General features: G+C 42.4%; 2 protein-coding genes and 1 non-coding gene across 6 annotated transcripts in view; 2 read left to right on the forward strand and 1 right to left on the reverse strand.

Annotated features, from left to right (window-relative positions):
- The window catches only part of ODF2 (outer dense fiber of sperm tails 2), a 32,321-nt gene extending 10,738 nt beyond the window's left edge, over window positions 1-21,583 (forward strand). For all 4 annotated transcript variants that reach the window (XM_063431418.1, XM_063431421.1, XM_063431419.1 and 1 more), the window contains 12 exons: window positions 3,607-3,678; window positions 3,787-3,903; window positions 4,629-4,814; window positions 6,131-6,240; window positions 6,336-6,471; window positions 6,980-7,090; window positions 10,213-10,317; window positions 13,921-14,079; window positions 18,312-18,412; window positions 19,143-19,305; window positions 19,403-19,528; window positions 21,269-21,583. In XM_063431418.1, the coding sequence (XP_063287488.1) occupies window positions 3,607-3,678; window positions 3,787-3,903; window positions 4,629-4,814; window positions 6,131-6,240; window positions 6,336-6,471; window positions 6,980-7,090; window positions 10,213-10,317; window positions 13,921-14,079; window positions 18,312-18,412; window positions 19,143-19,305; window positions 19,403-19,528; window positions 21,269-21,442 (1,560 nt within the window). In that variant the 3' untranslated portion in view covers window positions 21,443-21,583. The remainder of the gene's footprint in view (window positions 1-3,606; window positions 3,679-3,786; window positions 3,904-4,628; window positions 4,815-6,130; window positions 6,241-6,335; window positions 6,472-6,979; window positions 7,091-10,212; window positions 10,318-13,920; window positions 14,080-18,311; window positions 18,413-19,142; window positions 19,306-19,402; window positions 19,529-21,268) is intronic.
- The window catches only part of ZER1 (zyg-11 related cell cycle regulator), a 491,045-nt gene that overhangs the window by 143,859 nt on the left and 322,670 nt on the right, over window positions 1-24,516 (reverse strand). The window lies entirely within an intron of this gene.
- Window positions 7,664-7,772, forward strand: TRNAL-CAA (transfer RNA leucine (anticodon CAA)). Its single transcript has 2 exons — window positions 7,664-7,701; window positions 7,727-7,772. It is a non-coding gene; the product is annotated as a tRNA-Leu (tRNA).

The raw sequence follows: 24,516 nt of genomic DNA on the forward strand, positions 1-24,516 counted from the left end.
TGCCTATTTCTGCCCTAAACAGACATCACACAGTGCCTGGTAGCAGAGCAGGATCCTGCTTGACGCTAGCGGTCACTTGCATACTTAACCATCGTAGATAGTGCCCCTCACTTATGTAAATTACTACTTTGCTTTGCCTGCAGACATGTCTGAATCACAGTGGTAACAACCCAGAGCTAAGATGACCATAAATGCAATGCGTTCCCTCTGTGTCTCTCCTATAACCTTTCTTTTCATGCCTGACCAGCTCATCTTGACTCTTAAAGGGACACTGTAGGCACCAAGACCACTTCTGCTCATTAGAGTGGTCTGGGTGCCAACTCCCACTACCCTTAACCCTGCAAGTGTAATTATTGCAGTTTTTTTAACCCCTTAAGGACACATGACATGTCTGACACGTCATAATTCCCTTTTATTCCAGAAGTTTGGTCCTTAAGGGGTTAAACAGCCACTTTTTATTAGACAGCCACTAGAGGGAACTTCCTGCTCTATAGCACAGGTTTTCTGTGCTAGAGCGTCGCTGGACGTCCTCACGCTGTGTGAGGTCCTCCAGCGTTGCTCAATTCCCCATAGGGAAGCATTGAAAATCGCTTTCAATGCTTTCCTATGGGGTGCGCTAATGCACATGCGCGGCATTGCCGCGCATGCGCATTAGGTCTCCTCGGCCGGTGGGCGGGATCAGTCTCACCCACCGGCCGACGTAGGCAGAAGGTGGAGCGGCGGGGGAGGAGCAGGCAGCGACGTGGGACATGTCGCTGCCTCAGGTAAGTCACTGAAGGGGTTTTCACCCCTTCAGCAACTGGGGATTGGGGTGTGGGAGGGAGAGGGACGATCTCTGGAAGATCACTAGCCTCTGAAGAAGTGACTTTGGACTGTCACGAAACGTGTAAGGCTTTTCGGCCGTATTCTGATCCAGCTACAGAGTTATCGTGGAACACAGATCGGGCGCACTAAGTGGAACGCACGCGAGGAGTACTCCATCTCTCCTAGCACAGCGATATCATCTCATTGGCCGGAAAAAGATTTTCCACAGCCTGCACAAACATTACCCGTTTCTGCTGACTCCACAAGACTCAATTGATGTTTCATTACACTTAATCCTGTGAGTGTATTTTATCCTTTATTATCAATAAATGCAAAGATTTTAACTGATGAGCACTGTCAGCTTCCATCATCATTTCAAGACCACCAAGTAGATTTTATTACCATATACCTGCAATGGTGGTCTAGGAGTAATTATCTTTCTGCTATAACCTGATGTTCCTGCTTTTACCAATTTATACCACTATTGGTTATATTGTACGTACAACCTGACACATAATTGCTGCTGTTAGTTCTTTTTGACAGTAACACATCGTGTTGGCTGGGATATTGGTATCTATTTTTCCTGCACTATAAGAATGTGACATCCAGAGACTGTCAGTTGTTTTTTATTGTTACATATTTTTGGACTATTTCCGGACTATTTATTCATTTTATTTTTTAATATTTTATGTGATTTTTTTTTTTTCTTCACTGCTAGTCTTTTCATTCATATTTTTATTTGGTTCCTAAAGGATATCTGCATTTTTATTACATATGTTTTTCGATTCTATTTTATAAACTACAACTACTGGTAACGTAATACAGTATTTAGTTTACCATTCCTCCTCGTATGTGAGACCATTTATGATACAAGGCTGCCATCTAGTGAGCAATCGTATATTGCACTAAACATTACAAGCACTTTAACTTTCGTATTATTTTTGTGCTTTTTATCCATTGTTTTACCATATTCTGATTTGTATTAGTGACAACATTTGGTTAGGGATCTCCTAGTACGTGTAGGTTTTCGTACCTACTTTTACCTATAGTGGTTTTAATTCTTAAGCTGATGTTTATTAAATATTTCCCTCCTTTCCAGCACTGCCATGATCCACAGTCCGTGTTTTTTTTTTTTTTTTTTTTTTTTTATTATTATTATTATTATTCTTTATTTTTGTTGTGCACAATAGTAACATAGCTCTGGTGCGCCACAACAGCGACATCAGGAAAAGTTTAGAAAACATTTGCAATACAGGTTGTGACATATGTTAGTCAGGCACATTTTTTAAGTTATTAGGATTAGTATTTCAACAGTGTAGATTCTCGCTTGCGTAATTATAAAACCTCATTAAAACAATACTGAGGCGTCGCTTGTATCAGAATAATAAACCAAAATGCTAATTCGTAGCTCAAGCAATTGCGGTTAGACTATTTGGCTGCTGGGTATGTGGTAACACGCTAACCTGCTGCTCCTTAACTGCAATTGGACACAAAGCTGACTATGGGTAGCTGATGAGAGCCTAGACAATCTGGTTCCAAACTAGACAGAAGAAATAAAGTAAAACATAACAAGAGGTAGTCTATGGTATACATTACGGCAGCTCTGTGTAGCTTAATTATAAGTGGTGTGATTGGAGCTGTTTGGATAGTCCAGGTAAACCTATTCAGCTGATGCCCGTTCGTGAGGCTGGTTCCGGCGGGTTCGTCAGTGGGTTCGTCAGTGGTGCAGCTGGAAACTGTTCCCCTGCGTCCCGGAGGTGCAGTTTGTGGGTGACTGCCTGTTTGTGGAGCGTGTTTGCGGTGTCATCCCTGAGGTGAGTATGTGGGTTGAGTGAAGTCGTGGGCAGTCTTGCTGCTTCCCTCTCCGTGGTCGTCTTGTTTTTCCCTCTCCCTGGGCTATGGTGCACCGCTATGTGCTGTGCTCATTTGTGGGAAGATTTTTGTCCCCTCAGGGAGTGTTGGGGTCTCTGTGGTCGGCCCGGGTGGTCCACCTTCGAGGGGCCTCGTGGGACCTTTGGCAGGGCGCGCATGGTAGTGGGGGCGGGCCTTGTCACGTGTGTGTCACTTGGTGCTCGTTTCGGTCTAGGGGGCTCCCATTGGTGATGTCTGCCCCCAGGATGTGCGCTTCCCAACTGCCCCTGATTGTGCTAGTCTGCCCTGTGCCCGAGCTTTTGCCAGAATTTCTGGAACAGGTCGTCCAGGCGCTGTTCTAATGTTTTGTGCCGCTCTCCTGTCTCAGTCTCACGACCAGCCGCTGCCATCTTGATTTTGTGGCTCGTCCGAGTATGTTGCAGCGGTGGGGAGAAACAGGCAAGTCGAGCTTCTTTCTTGCGACTGGGATAACCCCCACCAGTCGAGGCTGTAAGCGGTTGTGTTCCGGCGTTGTACCCTATTTCCCCTCTCCCAGACGTGGGAGCTCTGTCCAGACATGTCTAGGCGGCTTGCCTGCTTGGCTCCGCCCCCAGTCCATGGGTTTTAACGAACACTTCATTACAAAAAAAAAAGAATTTACTAGATAAACCCCCAAAGACCGTGTTGGGGTAAGAGAAAACTGTGCCTTGCAATAGCTGCAAATCTAGTATTTGCAGCTATTGCAAGCCCCTCACTTCTTCCCCAGCATAGAATATCTGTGACTGTGTGTTTGAAGTTTTCATTTAATGTAACACCCACCATATGCTCTGGGACGATTGACACATGCTAAAGTTATACAACCAACACATGAAAGAGATTGTCACTGTGACAGCACATTTTAGATTGTGCCTAAGGTTTCTCATCAACCCTTATCTATTTCCTTCTATACAGCATCTTCAGGTCCGGCTTCTAGAGAAGGACAAGGAGGTAGATGATCTGCAACTTCAGCTGGGGACAGAAAAGGTCAGAGCACCCACCTTCTTCTTGCAGGCATACTGTCACACTCATTTATGTATATTATGGCTAATTTATACTTGATTTTCCTGAAAAAATATCTTCATTGTTTTGCAGGATTTAGCGAGGACAGCAGCGGAATTCTCCAAATCTCTGGAAGGCACAAAAGCCCATTTGCAAGGGCAGCTCAGAAACCGCGAAGCTGACAATAACAGACTGTGTGTGCAACTGCGGGTGAGACAGCAGAAGCTTCACTTTTAGTTAACCAATCCCTTTATCTGTCTGCATTCAGACTATACATTGGGTATTACAGCCCTGCTTGGAGCTCTCAACTACTTCAGTGGGAAACCGCATGAAAAGTCTCAATCTACAAAGTATTTAACCTAAACCTGAAAATGCAACGGGCGTTTCCTTGTTGTTCCCTACTGATCCTGTATTTATTTGTGGGGCTTTTATGTGTAACTAGGACAAATAGTGTTATTCACTGACACAAGAATTGACAGAAATTATTTTATTTTTTTTACAATTTTTATGAAGTATAATTTTTACACATGAAAGGAATGAGGAAAATAAGAGAAGAAGAATAATACATAAAAGACCAGCAGTTGCATAATGACATATTGGAAACGTAACTAAAGGGTAGAGCTCTTGCATGTTCCAGAGAACCCTGATTTTATAACCCCTGTTTTAACTAATGAGCCAATCCCTGCAAACCAGAATTGAAAGAAATTCTAACTGAATTCAAAGTTAATTTCAAATTAAAGGCCAAATTGAACACAGAATTGGCTTGGAGAATTTTTCTAATTTGGTTATTTTTATCTAAATTTTGGAATTCCCCTTGAATTCCCAGCAGTTCCCACTTTAGTGAATAATTGGCTGGGTCCCTCTCTGGATCCCCTCACTGGCTGGCTTTTACCTGTCAATGATTGTGATGGATGTGTGTCTTGTACTCCTCTCAGGAGCTTGAGCGGCATGCAGTAGATCAGAAAGCAGAAATGGAGCAAATCATCACACAATATAAGGAGCTGAAACAGAAGTTGGAGTCGGACAAAGATGCTTTAAAGAAATCGGCCAGAGCGCAGAAACAGCGTGCAGAACGCAATGAAGAGGCGCTGCAGCTGCTCAACGCACAACTCATGGAAAAGGTAACTGTAACCTGCAGCATGGTGCGCACACACCAAGGATATAATGCCTTTCCAGGAAATAGCCTTTACATTACTTCTACAAAACTAGAGCAGTTACATCCTAATATGGATGTATATTCTCCATCATACGTTACGTATTCTCAGCTATTCTCATTTCTTAGAGCAAGTTCTTAAAGGGATACAAAAAAAAACAAAAAACGGTGTTTGTTTTTAAACACCGTTTTTTTTTTTGGTTAGAGAAACCTTTGCTGCTGTGGTCTACCCTGCTCACCTCAAACAAACCTCCACTAAGAGTAAGTTTTCCCGGCAGTTAAATCTGTTTATACTGATGTCACTTCCATTACTGAGAGGGAAGGGTGTCAGTGGGGGTAGGCTGAAGAATGGACATGCTGTATGTGCCAACAACAGATAACAGACATGCTCAGAATTCACGTTTGCCACCTGGAACTCTTGTTCCAGACTCGATATTGATTCTCTAGTGACACTGCCGGAGGAGAAGTTACACATCAAGCAGCAGAGGGATTAAGCTGTATTTGCAGCATTTTTATAGCTAAACAGACAGACTCCAGGCATCATGACCACTTCACGTTACTGAAGTGGTAATGGTGTTTGCAGTAACCCCAAATCTCTCTATCTTTAAACCCCTTTAATAAAACTGGCTTGTCAAAAATAAAGAAGTAGGGCCATAACCACAGAGCTGCACTCAATTGCAACTTTTTCTGTAATAAGTTATATTGGACTATATAAAAAATGAGAAGGCTACAAATACAGGATCATCCAAATGCCACCATCTGAAAGCAGACGTTGGTCCCTAAGCTATCCAAATGTAACGTACAGAGTACCGAATGAGATGAAACGCAAGGCAGATTTATTGAAATTCAGCTCACCTGAGACTTTTTCAAGCTTCGAAACATTGCTTTCTGTATTTCAATAAGTCTGCCTTGGATATCATCTGATTCTGTCTCCGGTCCTTACTTTGTTGGAAAGTTATCTGGAAGTCCATCATCATGCCGTACGTACAAATAGTCGCTGTTACGGATTTTGCAACATATCACACTTCTTCTATAGTTAGCAATGTGCTTTACTCTGAAAGTAGGCATGCCAGAACTGTGTTCTGTGTGGGGCTTTTCAAGCAGTATCCAAGTCGACATTTCATTGAACAATTCCAACGAATAAAACTAGCTATGTTGGGACTCTTTTGGGAGGTCTTTGTTTTGTTGTATGGTTTACCTTAACAATTTCTCTGGTTTACTCACATCTGTTCAATTTCTATAATATTATTATTATTATTATTCTAATATCTTTTTTTGTGACAGAATGCAGAACTTTCTAAGTCTCTGTCCAGCTTAGACAACTGGAGGAGTCGATATGATATCCTGGCGAAAGAAAAGAACAAAATGGAAGAGGAGATCACCAAGTTAAGCAGGTGTGAAAGGGAGAGTGAGAGACATAAGAAAAGCCCCTCTTGCTGTTGCCTGTTTAAGTTGTTGCTCAATATAACTTGTGTAATCTGTCTGCTAGTCGTGTGAGTGACCTGCTGGCATTGAACCAGAACCGCGAGGACAAAAAACGTCAAGATCTGGAAGACCTGATGGACAAGTTCCACCAGCAATCCACAGAGCACACGCTCCTGAAACTGGAACACGAAAAGCTTAAGGTTAGTGCGGGAGCAGGAGGTAGATGTATACCTTCCGGTATTGGAAATACTTGGCTTGGCACTGTAATGTCCACATCTGATTCCAAGTGGCTGCGTGCAATAGGCAGAAATCCTGATATAGTTGTAAACACATTGTAGTTGTGCTAGACTCGTAGGGTGTTTAGATCTCACAGAAAGCATGAACTTTCACAGTACCCCATATAGAACAAGCATCTTGTGGTTTTATGTCTACGAATAAATTTTATTAAGTTTGTCTGTTGTATTTTGTTTTTTGTATTGTTCTTTGTGTTTATTGTCGTTGCGTATGCTAGTTTTGTATTGTGTCTTGCTTAATTCCAAATGGGTTTTTGGCATTCCATTAGGTTACTATAACGTACCTGGTCTCCTGTGCAGTCACTAGATTCAGAGTCCATATGAAGTCAATCTTGTGTCTATACAGAACATTAAGATGCAGATTATACTCTTAAGACTTTGTATCAATCTGGGCACTTGTTTAATTCCCCTTTAGACAAACTGGACAACTGTGGAGGAAAAGCTTCTTCTAGCTCATAGCGAGGTACAGCAGCTGAGGAACTCAGTGAGACAGTATGAAGGTCTTGTGGACACATATAAAGAACAGGTTTGTCACTGTACAAATAAAAAAAAAGCACTTTTTAAAATTGTATTTTTTTTTGTAATCAACCTAAAATGGCTTTGAGTATTTATTGTGCAGGTAGGCTATATCCAGTAAGTTCAAAGAGTTTATATTATAATGAGTAAAGTGTTCTTGTTATAAAAAAAAGTAATGGATAATGCCTGCTTTTATGTAGGTAATCCAATTTGTTGCACCAAATTCATAATGCCTAAACAGATTCTAAAATCTTAATTTTTTTATTTTTTGGGGGGTTACATGGGATGTCTATAGCATTCATATGTATTTGCAGTGCTTTGCATATTTTTGAAAAAAAAAAATCTGGTACATTAATTTGGTCTACTGGAACATGGGGGGGGGGGAGGTAGGAAAGGGGAATACTTGGTTTGTTTTGTGCAGGAATCTAAATCACCAGCAAGTTATTCACAACTGAAGCTTATTGAAATCTGGATGGCAATATTGAGGCTAAATTAGCCAAGCTGTGATTATAGATTAAAATTCCCAATAAAGAGTTGGAGCTTAATGTAGAGCGCTCTGCCACTAATGAACCAGTGTCAGGATGTCAGGATGGCCGAGCGGTCTAAGGCGCCAGACTCAAGATCAACTTCTTCCACAATATGGGTGTTCTGGTCTCCACATGGAGGCATGGGTTCAAATCCCACTTCTGACAGCTTTTGGTAAGGTATGTCTCTTTGCTGATGATACTAAGATATGTAACAGGGTTGATGTTCCAGGAGGGAGAAGCCAAATGGCAAATGATTTAGGTAAACTAGAAAAATGGTCAGAGTTGTGGCAACTGACATTTAATGTGGATAAGTGCAAGATAATGCATCTTGGACGTAAAAACCCAAGGGCAGAGTACAGAATATTTGATAGAGAGTCCTAATCTCAACATCTGAGGAAAGGGATTTAGGGGTGATTATTTCTGATGACTTAAAGGTAGGCAGACAATGTAATAGAGCAGCAGGAAATGCTAGCAGAATGCTTGGTTGTATAGGGAGAGGCATTAGCAGTAGAAAGAGGGAAGTGCTCATGCCATTGTACAGAACACTGGTGAGACCTCACTTGGAGTATTGTACGCAGTACTGGAGACCATATCTTCAGAAGGATATTGATACCTTAGAGAGAGTTCAAAGAAGGGCTACTAAACTGGTTCATGGATTGCAGGATAAAACTTACCAAGAAAGGTTAAAGGATCTTAACATGTATAGCTTGGAGGAAAGACGAGACAGGGGAATATGATAGAAACATTTAAATACATAAAGGGAATCAACACAGTAAAGGAGGAGACTATATTTAAAAGAAGAAAAACTACCACAAGAAGAGGACATAGTCTTAAATTAGAGGGACAAAGGTTTAAAAATAATATCAAGTATCACGTTCCATAAGGTATGGGATCTGTGGGAGCAATACGACACATAGAACCGAGGCCCGGGGCGCGAGGCGGCATCCACGCGGTACATATCAGTGGCGAGGCCTGGGAGTCGCCTAACGGCCACTGTCATACCAGAATCCGGACGGGTGCACCACTGCAGAACGGGTAGCTGGTCAAAGCCAGAACACGGGGCGCAGTCTGCTGAGACAGACGACCCCTGGTTCTAGGCCCCCAGGAGATCACTTCATCTCAACACTTAATTGATTTTACTTGTCTCTAACTCTCTATCTTTTCCTTGTATGTCTCTATCCACTGCAAGCACACTAGACTTGCAAACAAACAGGAGGAGTGAAAGGCTTGAACACACATGAGACTCGCAGACAATTTGAGGGGATGGGGGTACGATGGCGCAAGGCTAGGAAAGGGTAGCTACCATCAACGAGCACAGTAAACAAACCAGCAATGTCGCTAAAGAAAAATCTCGTTAGCACGACTAGCCGGTGATACTTACCACCCCCCCACCCCCCCCACCAGCACTACCACACTATCATGCTCTACCTGTATACACACCTAGCGGAATGGCAATACCCAGAGGGTGGTGTGGACAGAGCATTCAAGATATATATAACGCCTGTACTAACCACGCAAGTTAAGAACACAAATTACATAAGCCTTGAACACCACAGCACAACAAACTCATCAGAGCCAACTTAAAGGACCACTATAGTGCCAGGAAAACATACTCGTTTTCCTGGCACTATAGTGCCCTGAGGGTGCTCCCCACCCTCAGGGACCCCCTCCCGCTGGGCTCTGGGGAGAGGAAAGGGGTTAAAACTTACCTTTCTCCAGTGCCGGGCGGGGAGCTCTTCTCCTCCGATCCTCCTCCCCTCCTCCCATTCGGCTGAATGCGCACGCGCGGCAAGAGCTGCGCGCGCATTCAGCCGGTCTCATAGGAAAGCATTATCAATGCTTTCCTATGGACGCTTGCGTGCTCTCACTGTGATTTTCACAGTGAGAATCACACAAGCGCCTCTAGCGGCTGTCAGTGAGACAGCCACTAGAGGCTTTGAGGGCTGGATTAACCCATTTATAAACATAGAAGTTTCTCGGAAACTGCTATGTTTATAAAAAAAAAAAAGGGTTAACCCTAGCTGGACCTGGCACCCAGACCACTTCATTAAGCTGAAGTGGTCTGGGTGCCTAGAGTGGTCCTTTAAGTGTTCACGACACTCTACCTACAAAGCCTACTCCTCAACAATACTGCCACTGTACATAGTTAAATTTTGCTTGCCAGTATAAAAGAAAAACTGACAGCAATGCACACAGAGTGCACAATATGTGAATAATGCCTGTACTAACCATCCAAATTTGCATTCTGTAATACATGATACGACATTGTACTGTTACTTCCATACCTATATCTGCATTATTGTATCACTGCTTGTTCGTCAGAACGAAAATAAAGAATAAAAAATAATATCAAGTATTACTTTACTGAGAGGTTAGTGGATGCATGGAATTGCCTTCCAGCTGAAGTGGTAGAGGTTAACACAGGATAGGAGTTTAAGCATGCGTGGGATAGGCATAAGGCTATCCTAACTATAAGATAAGGCCAGGGACTAATGAAAGTATTTAGAAAATTGGGCAGACTAGATGGGCCGAATGGTTCTTATCTGCCGTCACATTCTATGTAACCACGTGGAAAGCTGTGACAGTAACTCCCGTTCTCTTGCAGGCACAGAAGTCTCGTAAGGAAGCTGATGAATTTGGCATGCAGGTGGAAATGTGCAACTCAAAGAACCTCAACCTAAAAGAAGAAATGAATCAGGAACTGGAACAGGTAAAGCAACTCCCAACTATATTTCTCAAAGTAAAACATAATCTGTAGATGGAGATTAAATGACAGACTTTGGCCTACAATCTATATATGCCAAGTGGGGCTGAGACAGGTTTGAATTTTATCTGGACGGTTAGGATTCAATGCATTTTTTTTTTTTTAATTCTTTATTTTATTGTGCAGATTCAACAAAAGTGTCCACATTGCCACAACCGCTTTTGTAGACACACATAGCAACAAGCATCAACATTGCAATGGCTTAGATAGGCCTAGCACATTTTATTTATTAAGAATATAGTCGTGTTGTCTATCAGTATTCCTGACATGTCCAAATCCTGAGGGTTCTGTGAGTGTGCCTTCTGTGTGTTCGTATCTGGGCATGTGTAGTGCTTGGTAGATCTGCATGGAAACAAGCTATAAAGGCGTACTGTGATGCGGGGTGCACCCCGAACTGGTACATGAGGTTCTCCCCCTGTCCCCATGTGTATGTCGGTAGCTGTGTCTGCTAATATCGGTTGAGGGGGCGAGTCAGGAGCAGGCACGGTTGGGAGTGCCTCTGGTCGTGAGTGTTAGCATTCCCCGGTAAGGGGGGATTCAATGCATTTTGAGTTTTTGCATGAATTAAACCTAATGGTGTCGCTTTGATTTCAGTTTCTGCTTACCCGAACGTCTTGATAAAGGATCTGACCTTGTTCTTTGCTGGTTATGTCTTGTTAAGTCTGTCTTATTTCTCTAAGCCACATGCATGAGCTTTCTGGTCTCTACCATCTGTTAGGCCTTTATGTGTCCATTGGTGAGGGGAGAGTTGTTGGCCTGAAAAGGTCCCATAGTGGACTCTGAATTGGAATCTGTCTTCGCTTTTACATTTAGTCAACAATGACATCCCGATCCTTTTAATACACTGTATGTAATATCTAATTACTACCTAGTGTGACAATTTTCACCCAGCCATTTGAGGGTATCCGTTTCACTTTTTAAAGTGAATTTTTATTTTATTCATTAAGGGTGGGGGGGGGATCTTTATCTTTACATTCTCATATTTCTCTCTAAATGCAATCTGCAATTGTTGGCATATTTACTTCTCTAAGCACTGTGAAAACTGTGAAACTTCGGCAGCGAGCCCCATGCTTAAGGTTCTGGTCTGGTCCTCCGATAACTTTACTCTGATAGAAATGATGACTGAAGAAATGGTTCCACAAGAATGCATACATTTGCTGGATCCATTTCCTGAACTTTCTACATCAATACTGTAACTTTCAAATTAGTGGGGAAAATCAAGTATCTTCTGCTGGTGCACCAGAATAGACCGTCTGCTGGCTTGGAAGCCAATAATTCTGTTAACTCCATTCTGCTGTTCTGGTACTTGATTCCATTTTATTAAACATACATGTGCTATTGTAGCGAGAGAGGACAAGCACCGGATTAGTCTGCAGGCTTCACAAAGAGTGGTCTACAGTTCCATTAGGCTTCTGGAGCTTCAAAATAAGGTATATGCTATTTGCTCCAGGTTATGCCTAATCAATCCTGGGACCTTGTATAGATTGTCTTTATCAGTCTGGTATGCTGTCAGATTCTGGGTAATGCCATCAGGCTTGGCTGCACCATATACCAATTGTATACATCTACACTTCCATTCCACTGGTTTTCGCTGCTAATCTTTACTTATCATAGGAATGAAAAATTATCATCTGCCATTAGGTTTCTTTTTCTTCTCAAGTCTCAATTTCATTTTTTATTTTCTCCATGAGATGCTTTGCTACAGCATCCCGGTTTGTTACCACACATTTCTCTCAATCTCTACGTTCCAGGGCACTTTTGATGAGAGTTTGATGTCTCCATGGATCCTGCTCAGTGATCTGAATGCAGAATGCAATTTCTAAAAGGAAGAATATTTCAGTGTGTTTTCTCTGTGACATTTCCAAGCCGCCTCCTCTTCCACATACCATGTTGCTTCTGGCCATTGTCTACCTGATTCCTCTGTAGACCTGTGCTCAAGTTCTTGGACTTAGCCTTGCAAGAACATCACTGTTGACCTGCCGATTAAAGCTCTTAAGCTGCAGATCAAGCCTGAGCCCTGGACTGCTTTTCTGAATACTATAGTGAAACATGCTAAGCACATCAACAAATACAATTTTTTTTGTCTTTCTGTTGATTTTGTGCTGTAGGCAGATTTATTGGTAGCCAGATGACCCTTCGTTTTTCTTCTCTTGGACATCACGTTATGGCATATTTTTGCAACAGAAGAAACTGTTGTATTTCTGTTATTCCTGTATTGTTTTAATACACAATCTTTGGCCTGGATTTATTACATGATTTTATATTTTTGGATGAACATCTTCCCTTGCCCGTAGCGCCTGATTCCTGAGAAGGATGTTTCCTATCTGCCACATGTGGGGTGACCTGATCTATTATTATTATTAGTATGTCTCTCCCTTTTAATTTCACCTTGCAATAAAAAAGTACACCAAAGGCCTTTTTCCCCCTATCTTCCCAGTTCTTGCAGGTTAAAGAGTTTTCTTTCATTGTCATCAGCAAATTTATTTTTCTAGCTCTGTTGCTCTCTGTGCAATAAATGTAACTGCTGAATCAAATCTTTATTATTTATTAAATAGATCTCAAAACCTAATTTCTTGTTCCAAATCCGGTTACCCAAGTCCATTATGTTTTTTTGGGTTTTCTCCCAAAAAAAAATGTCCCATCTGTTTTCATAGATAAAACATTAGTACGTATGTTATTTAATTCATGTCCTGATGAATAACATGTCTTGGTCTTGAGGAAAACTGAGGTTAAAGGAACACTATAGTCACTTAAATCACTTTAGCTAAATAAAGCAGTTTTAGTGTATAGATCATTCCCCTGCAATTTCACTGCTCAATTCACTTTCATTTAGGAGTTAAATCACTTTGTTTCTGTTTATGCAGCCCTAGCCACACCTCCCCTGGCTATGATTGACAGAGCCTGCATGAAAAACAAAAAACTGGTTTCATTTTCAAACAGATGTAATTTACCTTAAATAATTGTATCTCAATCTCTAAATTGAACTTTAATCACATACAGGAGGCTCTTGCAGGGTCTAGCAAGCTATTAACATAGCAGGGGATAAGAAAATCTTATTTAAACAGAACTTGCAATAAAGAAAGCCTAAATAGGGCTCTCTTTACAGGAAGTGTTTATGGAAGGCTGTGCAAGTCACATGCAGGGAGGTGTGACTAGGGTTCATAAACAAAGGGATTTAACTCCTAAATGGCAGAGGACTGAGCAGTGAGGCTGCAGGGGCATGTTCTATACACCAAAACTGCTTCATTAAGGTGACTATAGTGTCCCCTTAATCCTATACCTATATTTCCCTAATGAACATTTTACAAAACATGACTGATCCTCGTTAAGTCTGTCCTAAACATGAGGCTAAAGATCGCAGATGAACAAGGTTCAGTTTGAAAATAATTTCCTGTTTTTCTCAATAATCCGTTTTTTGTTCTTTTTACTTATGGGATTGAGAACTACAGAGTGTTTTGATTAAACTAATGGATTTGATGTACTTCCTGGCAATTTGCAAATTGAATATCCATATTTTTATTCTTATTTTTTTTTTTTTTCTTGCTCCAGATGCGCCGACATTTCCAGACGCGTTTGGCTGACCTCGAGCAACTGCCTGACGTCTTGAGGAAAACTGAAAATAAATTGCAGGATTGTCAGGATCAGCTACAGTCTTACGAAAAGAAAAACTCTGAACTCTCGTCCATCATCTCTCAGCTCCGTGTTGGGGTAAGCATCTGGTCCAGCCTTAGTTCTTCTAGCACAAAGACAGAGCGACTTATGTTGTGCTGCATATTTTCACCTGGTTGGTAGTTTAAGGTACATCCCTGTTTTGTGATGAATTATTAACTCTGTTGCATATATGCAGAGGATATGTATATTGTCTGTACTCATGCATGCGCATGACAAGATCACAAAGTCATTGAGACATCTATCAGTCACTTCCCATTATCAGAATTAAGTTAAAATTGTCTGGATTTTACATTTTAGGCTAAAATAGGTGAGCTGGAAATTTGGCTTACTAGAAGAATTTGTTTCCAAATTTTTGGTCTTAAATTTGAAATTCACCTTCAATTCCCGACAGTTCTCACTAGTGAATTCTCCGGTATGTGTCCTAACTTTGCTCAATCAATGCCGTTTTACTTCTGCAGTCTTCACCTTTCATGTGGACCAAATCATAGTTTGCCCTGATAACATACTGTACGAAAAAAAGAAAGTTTCACAAAATTATCCCATTATACCTTAAAGGGACTCTATAGTCACCATATAAAAGCAAGAAAGACAGGTCCCCCAGCCTTCCTTCTTGCTTTTATATGAACTTTCATTAATTAAAAAAAAAATGTCGGTGTTTTTATATTAAAAACTTACCTCCGTTCCAGCGCCGAGCTCCCCGCTAGGCCGCGCCCCCTTTTTCGTCAAAATGACGAAATCGCGGGGCCCAATGGGACGGCTTCGCGCTGCACCAATCGAGTTCTTCATAGAGCGGCATTGAATGCCGCCCTATAAAGAACCTGAGCGCTTTACCGCGCATGTGCGCGGAATGCGCGTTCGCGAGCTGAGCTGTCTGACTGACAGCTCAGCTCGCTTTCTAAAATTATCAATAAGGGGGGGGGACCTACTGTCCCCCCCCGGCCCCCACCCCTGTGCGGCGGGTGGGGGCCCTAAAATTATCAATAAGGGGGGGACCTATTGTCCCCCCCCGGCCCCCACCCCTGAGCGGTGGGTGGGGGCCCTAAAATGATCAATAAGGGGGGGACCTATTGTCCCCCCCGGCCCCCACCCCTGTGCGGCGGGTGGGGGCCCTAAAATTATCAATAAGGGGGGGGACCTATTGTCCCCCCCGGCCCCCACCCCTGAGCGGTGGGTGGGGGCCCTAAATACAAAGGGGGGGGGACCCTAGTTAACCCTCCCCCCCCCCCAAAAAAAAAAATATCTCCCTACCTACCCCCCTCACCCTAAAAATAATGAGGGGGGACCATTAACTAAAAACCTGTAAAAAAGAAAAAATGAGATAAAATCAACTTACCATTCGATGTTTTCTTTCTTCTAAAATCTTCTTTCTTCAGCCCCAAAAAAGGCCAAATAAAAATCCATAATAACCGACGCAATTAAAAAAAAAAAAAAAAAAAACGAGCGCAAAAAAAAATAATCCATCTTCACCCATGGAGGGCTCCGCGCAGACTGAGCTCCGCAGGGCGGGGGAAGGCTTATAAAGCCTTGCCCCGCCCTGCAATTAGGCTAAGAACACTCTGATTGGTGGGTTTGAGCCAATCAGAGTGCTCTTTGTCATTTTACAAGCGTGGGAAAGTTCTTTGGAATTTTCCCACGCTTGTAAAATGACACAGAGCACTGTGATTGGATGGATTTCAAGCCATCCAATCACAGTGCTCTTTGTCATTTTACAAGCGTGGGAAAGTTCTTTGGAATTTTCCCACGCTTGTAAAATGACACAGAGCACTGTGATTGGATGGGTTTCAAGCCATCCAATCACAGTGCTCTGTGTCATTTTACAAGCGTGGGAAAGTTCCAAAGAACTTTCCCACGCTTGTAAAATGACAGAGCACTCTGATTGGTTTAAACCCACCAATCAGAGTGTTCTTAGCCTAATTGCAGGGCGGGGCAAGGCTTTATAAGCCTTCCCCACCCTGCGGAGCTCAGTCTGCGCGGAGCCCTCCATGGGTGAAGATGGATTTTCTTTTTTTCCGCTCTGGTTTTTTTTTTTTTTTTAATTGCGTCGGTTATTATGGATTTTTATTTGGCCTTTTTTGGGCTGAAGAAAGAAGATTTTAGAAGAAAGAAAACATCGAATGGTAAGTTTTTTTTATCTCTTTTTTTTTTTTTTACAGGTTTTTAGTTAATGGTCCCCCCCTCATTATTTTTAGGGTGAGGGGGGTAGGTAGGGAGATAATTTTTTTTTTGGGGGGGGGGGAGGGTTAACTAGGGTCCCCCCCCCCCTTGTATTTAGGGCCCCCACCCACCGCTCAGGGGTGGGGGCCGGGGGGGACAATAGGTCCCCCCCTTATTGATCATTTTAGGGCCCCCACCCGCCGCACAGGGGTGGGGGCCGGGGGGGGACAGTAGGTCCCCACCTTATTGATAATTTTAGGGCCCCCACCCGCCGCACAGGGGTGGGGGCCGGGGGGGGACAATAGGTCCCCACCTTATTGATAATTTTAGGGCCCCCACCCGCCGCACAGGGGTGGGGGCCGGGGGGGGACAGTAGGTCCCCCCCCTTATTGATAATTTTAGGGCCCCCACCCGCCGCACAGGGGTGGGGGCCGGGGGGGGACAGTAGGCCCCCCCCCTTATCGATAATTTTAGGGCCCCCACCCACCGCTCAGGGGTGGGGGCCGGGGGGGACAATAGGTCCCCCCCTTATTGATAATTTTAGGGCCCCCACCCGCTGCACAGGGGTGGGGGCCGGGGGGGGGGGGGACAGTAGGTCCCCCCCCTTATAGATAATTTTAGGGCCCCCACCCACCGCTCAGGGGTGGGGGCCGGGGGGGGACAATAGGTCCCCCCCTTATTGATAATTTTAGGGCCCCCACCCGCCGCACAGGGGTGGGGGCCGGGGGGGGACAGTAGGCCCCCCCCCTTATCGATAATTTTAGGGCCCCCACCCGCCGCACAGGGGTGGGGGCCGGGGGGGGACAGTAGGCCCCCCCCCTTATCGATAATTTTAGGGCCCCCACCCGCCGCACAGGGGTGGGGGCCGGGGGGGGACAGTAGGTCCCCCCCCTTATTGATAATTTTAGGGCCCCCACCCGCCGCACAGGGGTGGGGGCCGGGGGGGGACAGTAGGCCCCCCCCCTTATCGATAATTTTAGGGCCCCCACCCACCGCTCAGGGGTGGGGGCCGGGGGGGACAATAGGTCCCCCCCTTATTGATAATTTTAGGGCCCCCACCCGCTGCACAGGGGTGGGGGCCGGGGGGGGGGGGGACAGTAGGTCCCCCCCCTTATAGATAATTTTAGGGCCCCCACCCACCGCTCAGGGGTGGGGGCCGGGGGGGGACAATAGGTCCCCCCCTTATTGATAATTTTAGGGCCCCCACCCGCCGCACAGGGGTGGGGGCCGGGGGGGGACAGTAGGCCCCCCCCCTTATCGATAATTTTAGGGCCCCCACCCACCGCTCAGGGGTGGGGGCCGGGGGGGACAATAGGTCCCCCCCTTATTGATAATTTTAGGGCCCCCACCCGCTGCACAGGGGTGGGGGCCGGGGGGGGGGGGGGACAGTAGGTCCCCCCCCTTATAGATAATTTTAGGGCCCCCACCCACCGCTCAGGGGTGGGGGCCGGGGGGGGACAATAGGTCCCCCCCTTATTGATAATTTTAGGGCCCCCACCCGCCGCACAGCGGTGGGGGCCGGGGGGGGGGAAGGAGAGTAGGTCTCCCCCCCCCCCCCCCCCCCCCCCCCCCCCTTCAACCACTATTGTGGACAGTAAGCGTCCCTGTGGGTTCGGGCTTCAGCTGTCAGCTGAAGCTGAAGCTGTCAGCTGAAGCCACGCCCACAGCAGTGCTGACAGGCTATCAGCACACAAAGCGCGTTCACAGTGCTTTGTGTGCTGATAGCCCGTCTGATGCATTCACCCAGAATGCATCGGACGAGAGGCCTTTTTAGGGCCTCTGAACTCGGAAGTCCCTCTGGTGGCCGTCTGATTGACTGCAACAAGAGGTGTTCCAAGCTTCCAATGTAAACACTGCATTTTCTCAGAAAATACAGTGCTTACAAGAAAAAGGCTCCGGGTAGCTGTAGCACTCACCTGAACAACCTCATTAAGCTGAAGTTGTTCAGGTGACTATAGTGTCCCTTTAATAAATTGGCACATCATTATCCTTATTCCTTAAGATCCCTCATTCGTTCGTAATTTATCTATCAGATCTATGTTATTTATCATTGTTTTCATGCTCGTGCACAGATAGTCAATACTTGCTCTTGGTTACCTATTTAATTTCGGTAGATGGAGCAGCAGGGAGATAAGATGGAATCCACGCGAGACCGCTATCAGTGTTCTTTAGAAGAAAACAAGCGTTTGGCTCTAAAACTTGAGGATCTGGAAAGGTGGGTTTTCGTACACTTGTGTCAATTTCCTCACTTGAAGTTAAGTTAATGAGAAAATGTGATTCATTTCTAATTCCTGGCAGGTACACTTTTCTTATCACTTCTCCTAAATAAAAGATGATATAATTGATCATAAAAAATAGCATGTTTTATTGCCAGTAATGTTAAATAAGTATTTGCCTCCTCTCCAGTACCATGACCTTTATCCTATCTGAGTGACTGCCACTAGAGATGTTCCTAGGAAGCATTGTAAATACCGCTTTCTCTCTGAACACTGCAGGGACAGCCTATAGACACCAGCACCACTATGTTAAGCTATAGTGTCCCTTTTTATGCATGATAGCACCTTACTGATTTTAGCAACTGATTTTTGACATTTCACATTGTTGCCTAGTTTGTTGTCAATAACAATTCTCAAATACTTCTCATGTGTTATCCCTAATTCGCTTCCATTAGGAGTATAAGTTGCTTGTGCATTCTTTAACCTAAAGTGCATAACTTTTTCTATACTAACGTTCTTCTGCCATTTGAGTGTCCCGTCCCCCAATCTATCTAAACCCCTCTGCAGCAAAGTAATATCCTGTTCACACTGTATTGGACTGTTGCATCATGGAAAAACAAATATGGCATTCTATGCCAGTAAAAAACATTTGTCGTTAATTTATGAAATATAACTGCACATCCTTGTCTTACCTGTTGTTTTTTTTTTTGTTTTTTGTTTTTTTACCAGGAGACTGGACGAGGCTAATACTCAAAACCGAGAGCTTTTGCAAGTGGTGGCCAAACGAGAAGAGTCGATCCGCCAGAACCAGCTAAGGCTGGAGGAGAAAACCTGTGAATGTGCAGCTCTGACCCGCCAGCTGGAGGCATCCATCGAAGATGCCAGGAGACAGGTATAATACGTGAATTTTTTATTTTTTTTTTAAAAGTTATAACAATTGATAGTGGGCAACAGAATCTCAATGCAGCATGAACAATGTCATATCACAGGTGGATCAGTCAAGGGAACAGGTCTCATCTAAAGAAAGAGTAACCCAGTCTAAAATCCTGGATCTGGAGACACAGCTGAGCAGGACCAAAGCAGAACTGAACCAGATCCGACGCAGTAAGGACGATGTGAGTATACTGGTTCAAGCGGTGTAATTTAACAATTAGTAGCAGACCAAGTGGTCATAAGGGGGGAAGTATTAGTTTTAATTCTGATCAGCCAGGTTAGTAAATTAAAAGAAATTAAAAATAGAGAGAGAAAATAAATGAATTAAAAAAAAAAAAAATCAACCTACAAATTCCCTGAACTATAGGACATTTAGCTGTAAAAAATTGAAAAGGCTGATCCGTTCTCACTTGTTTTGGATTGTTAGAGCTGTTTGATGATTCTGCAGCATTTAAAGTGCTACGTGATGGGGAGAATAAATCCTCTGATGACAGAACCACCTCCACATGTGTACTGGGCATAATTATGACCTTGCATTAACGATTTATTTGGCAACAGAGCACTAAAACTATGAAAACACTCCCTGGTCACTTTATTTCCAGTCCTCTGTCTGTATTTATGATAGAAAGCAAAGCAATTAGCAATATTCAATAACAAAGCAATCCTCATTCATGTTTTTTTTTTTTTGTATTATTTGCATCCTTTCTCTGCAAATTGCAGTGGATAATGTTCTGGCAGGTGATCTTTCTGTCGGTCTGATTTTTAAGAGATGAATACCATTTAGATTATCCCAGTCTTTGTCATGCTTGTTCCCAAACCATGCTGTACTTTCTCCTTCATTAAATGATTTTTCACATTTAACATAAATGAAAGGTGTACAATAGAGACACGTGGAGGAGGTTTTGGGCAGACCTGTGCAATTGTCATTTCGCGTTTAAAAGTTAAAGAAATGTAGATGACAAATAAAAAAACCTTGTTACCCTTTCGCTATACAAAGCAAAAATAAATTTTTTTTTAGTTCATCACATTAGCGGTTGCAAAAAAAATGTGCATTTACTAAAGTTTGCACACATTGTCCCTAAACTAAAAGCCTTTCATCAGCTACAGAACTAGCATTTGCAGCTAGTAGTCACCCACTAGCCCAGCACCTTTTTCTTTGTTAGTGTTGAGATTTGTCCAACCAAATTCTCATAGACCAGCATTAAAGGGACACTCCACTGCCCAAATACAAAATACAGTAAAACAAATGACTATTTCTTAGATATACTCCAAATGAAAAATTGCAAGTATTTTATTATGCATTTTTTTCATTGGGGTATATATTAAAACAGCTTGCAAAATTGGAAGATCTCTTGTCTACCGCCTTTCCAAGTTCTAATCCCGCCCCGACTTTCTGTGTCTGTCCAATCACAGACTTCCTAATGCAGCTCAATAAGGAGTCTTTGCAAGACAGGTGCTCTGGGCAAGTGATGCCTCTTGACTGTAGCTCCACTGAGCTAACCAAACCAGGAAGTAACAGGACCGGTTGTCTGACACCTAGAAGGGTGTTACAAAGTTAATTTCTAAAAGTGTTCTTTTTCTTTTAAAATCTGCACATTTTGTAAAATGAAAAAGAGAGGACACACTCATTACACATTAAGCTTTTCAGCAAGCTAAAGTTTTTTGGGGGTCTGGAGTGTCCTTTTAAGTAAAAATCTCTCATCCAAAGCTTTTCATAGTGAGGAGTTATGTTATTGATTTTAGGAGTCATTGAATCATACTGTAATATTGTAAAAGGTATAAAATACAGATAATTGCTGATGTATTTCAGTTTTCAGAAACACAACTCCCTTGAGTTAGAGAGAAACGTCTTCCACCTTTTTAGTTTGTGTTCTGTACCATGGTAAATTCTGATTCTTTTGTTTTTTTATTTTGTTTGCCAGGTCGAGCAGCGATTCCAGAGTCGCCTGCAAGATTTAAAAGACCGACTGGAGCAGTCAGAGAGCACCAATCGCAGCATGCAGAACTATGTTCATTTCCTGAAAACCTCCTATGCCAATGTGTTTGGTGATGCTGCTTTATCTAGCTCCCCAATCCGTCCACGAACTCCGCTCTAAGGAATGAAAGGAGCTGTTTGTTTCCGAGATGCTCAGGAATAAAGTAACTGGAAACCAGTGACATTTTACTACAGAAAACACAAGGCAAACATTCTTGGTCTTCCACCTGCCTTGGTGGACCGTAGAAGAAGACCATCTTAGAAAAAAAATAATTCCTGAGGACATTTTTTATAAAAGGGGAAAAACAAAACAATCTTGAGGTTTTTTTTCACCTGAGATGTTCATTTCTGGGTTTCTTGTTTTTATTTTATTTATTTTTTTAATTTCCGTTTGGCTACATTACGGAATTCTTTAACTTTTCCCGCTTGGTTTCATGAAATCACTACTTATTGTTAAGTTGAAAACAGAGTCCAACACTGAATTATCATAAGTGAGCAACAGTCACCAACCAGAGCCACATATATAATTCTGGTTTCATGCGGGATATAATAGCATGTTCTGTATAAAGTATTTGTTTTCCTATTTATTCACTGAACTAGGAATTATGACGAACTAGTAAAGGAATTTTATTTTATTTTTATGTCAAAATTGCTGAATCGGGTAAATTCCTTAACTCCAATATTTTGGCCTAACATTTACAATACTCTTCTCCATCCTCTGCAATAACTAGTCATTTGCTCTTTAACCTAATTGGTATATTGTACAAATAACAGGTATTTCTTTTATAAGAGATCAGATTTAGTGGCACTTTCAAATTGCTGAAAGTTTCCTTACCTGTATGATTATAGTAACACAATTTTTAAACCCAGACGTTATTTCAAACCTGTTTCAAATCCCTTTTAAATTTTAGTGGCACTCATTTTTGAAAGTGCCCTTACTTGTATGTTATTGTCTGTTAGTAACACAATTCTGAAATCCAGACATCATTTTAAACCTGTTTGAGCCCTATTCGTGTTGATTTTTTTGTATTTTGTATGTTTGACCTTATTTATACTACAACTATGAATTCTTTTTATACAAATGGAAATTCAAAAGCCATTTTTAATATTAAAAAAAAAAAGTTTGCGATATATGATTGAATAAAAAAAAAATAACAAACAAGAATAAATCAGATGTAATGTAATAAACGGTTTTAGATGTTTTTTTATTTTCCTATATTTTGAAGCATAAATGAAGTCATGTTCCTTTATGCAAATAAGTGACTAAAGCTCTGGCACCCAAAGGGTTACTTAAGGAACGCCTCCAGTTATAAGTGTTTAGTATTATTTTCATTATAGTACATCTAGTCCAGAAAGAGCATTCTTCACATAAACAAGCTTTCAACAGCACATAATATTAAATTGTAGAATAACATGAATACATTATTCAACATCCATATTCACGTGTATATACATATATTCACGCAATGCTACACAAGTACACATATACATACAATTCCTCCAATCAGCACCATTTGAGGCCAATGAGTGTGTGGCATGTGCCATATTGTCCAGTGTCCAATGACATTCAAGAGGTGATGGCTGAGAAACAACTTGTAACATGAACAACGAGAGAAGGTGAAAGATCAAGAGAAGTCACTATGGGATTTACCAGCATTTGGTTGGTTACCAGTGGACCGAGATCAGTTGAAGGCTATAGATTGATTCATGTAGAATGTCAACAAAGAACGTGAGAGGTGACTTGACATTCAGATCGACCACAGCATTCTTTTAGGTGAAAGAGAAACTCCAGGCAGGAGATATGTATCATGCCAATTCCATGGCATTTTTTAATCCATGTATTTTTTTAAAAATATTCACAAATCCTAACTACATTTGCATTTAGTAAATAAGGATCAAATAAATTAGATGCAGATCTTCTGGTTTATTTACTAAAGTGCAAATCAGAAACTATGACATTGCCTTTCCTACCAGATGTTATGTTAATTGTAATCACTAAACCTGTTATGTCTGTAAAGAACACTGTCTCATTGCAAAACTGTTTTGTTATACCTAAACCTCAACAAAAATAAAGATTGACAAAAAAAAAAAAGATGGCAAAATAGCCAAACATAAGACAATTCTGTTTATTCCCCCCCCTTCCATTCCCTCCTACCTATTATTTATTTTCCATTGCTCTCCATTTACTTTTCCACAGTTTCCCACGTTTATAACGTTACATGTTACCTCTAAACAAGAAGTTAGGGAGAATTTATATTGCGATTGCTCATTTCAGGCCAAGCTATGCAATTTAAAAAGGGTTCTAATGGTAACTTTTTACATTTCAGTTCCTATAACTAAAATGGACTCTAAAAACCCATTAAAATCACTGTACATTTTATGTAGCAGGTCAGGTGCATATATGCTGTCCTTTTTTACAATATAAATACAGCCCACCCCACCCTAAAAATAAAAAAAACGAGTATTTCATAAATATAGAATCTTTATGGAATATTCATCTTGATTGTGCTGAAATTTCACTGAAATTCCAGCCCGGCCAAGAGATATAGCAACCCAGTAAGAACTACCTTGAGCTACCTTGTCTCTGTATATTTTCTACGCCTGACACGTCTAGATATTGGGTGCAGATACCACCGTCTACAAGTATCAAATTCCCCCATCCATCACCAGCAATGGCTGCCGGGAATTGGCTGTATCTATGGAGCATCCAGCAGTTTAGCAGGTTCCACCATAGACCTCAATGCTGTACTCTTGCACAGCAACTATAATTATAAATGTGTATTTTCGCAATCTTTTTCATAGATGTCGGTATTTTAAAGACCATGAAGCCAATCATGTTTTAATAGAGATATATAGAACAGTATCACTGATATATTTGTTACAGGTGTGTCTTAACGCAGCTTTGTCACATCTGGGCACAGACAGACCCATTGGCGGTGGCTGCTCCTATGGCAACACAGTGGTTAAGGGATGCAGGGGAATGGAGGCTTAAACTTATCTAAACCTATCAATCGCAAACTTTTCCATCTTCGTCCTGCCAGTTCTCTTTAGCTCGCCAAGTAGATAGTGGGAACCGCACTCAATCCCAACGGCCAAGGGTTCTCCGGATCAGGACCAGCAATCCCAGAATAATACACGAAAAAGAGAGGATCACAGGCACTCCAAATTGAAACCGTATGCAGATTTATTAGGAAA

The sequence above is a fragment of the Pelobates fuscus genome, chromosome 9 (assembly GCF_036172605.1).
Source record: "Pelobates fuscus isolate aPelFus1 chromosome 9, aPelFus1.pri, whole genome shotgun sequence".
In the NCBI taxonomy this organism is placed as follows: Eukaryota; Metazoa; Chordata; class Amphibia; order Anura; family Pelobatidae; genus Pelobates; species Pelobates fuscus.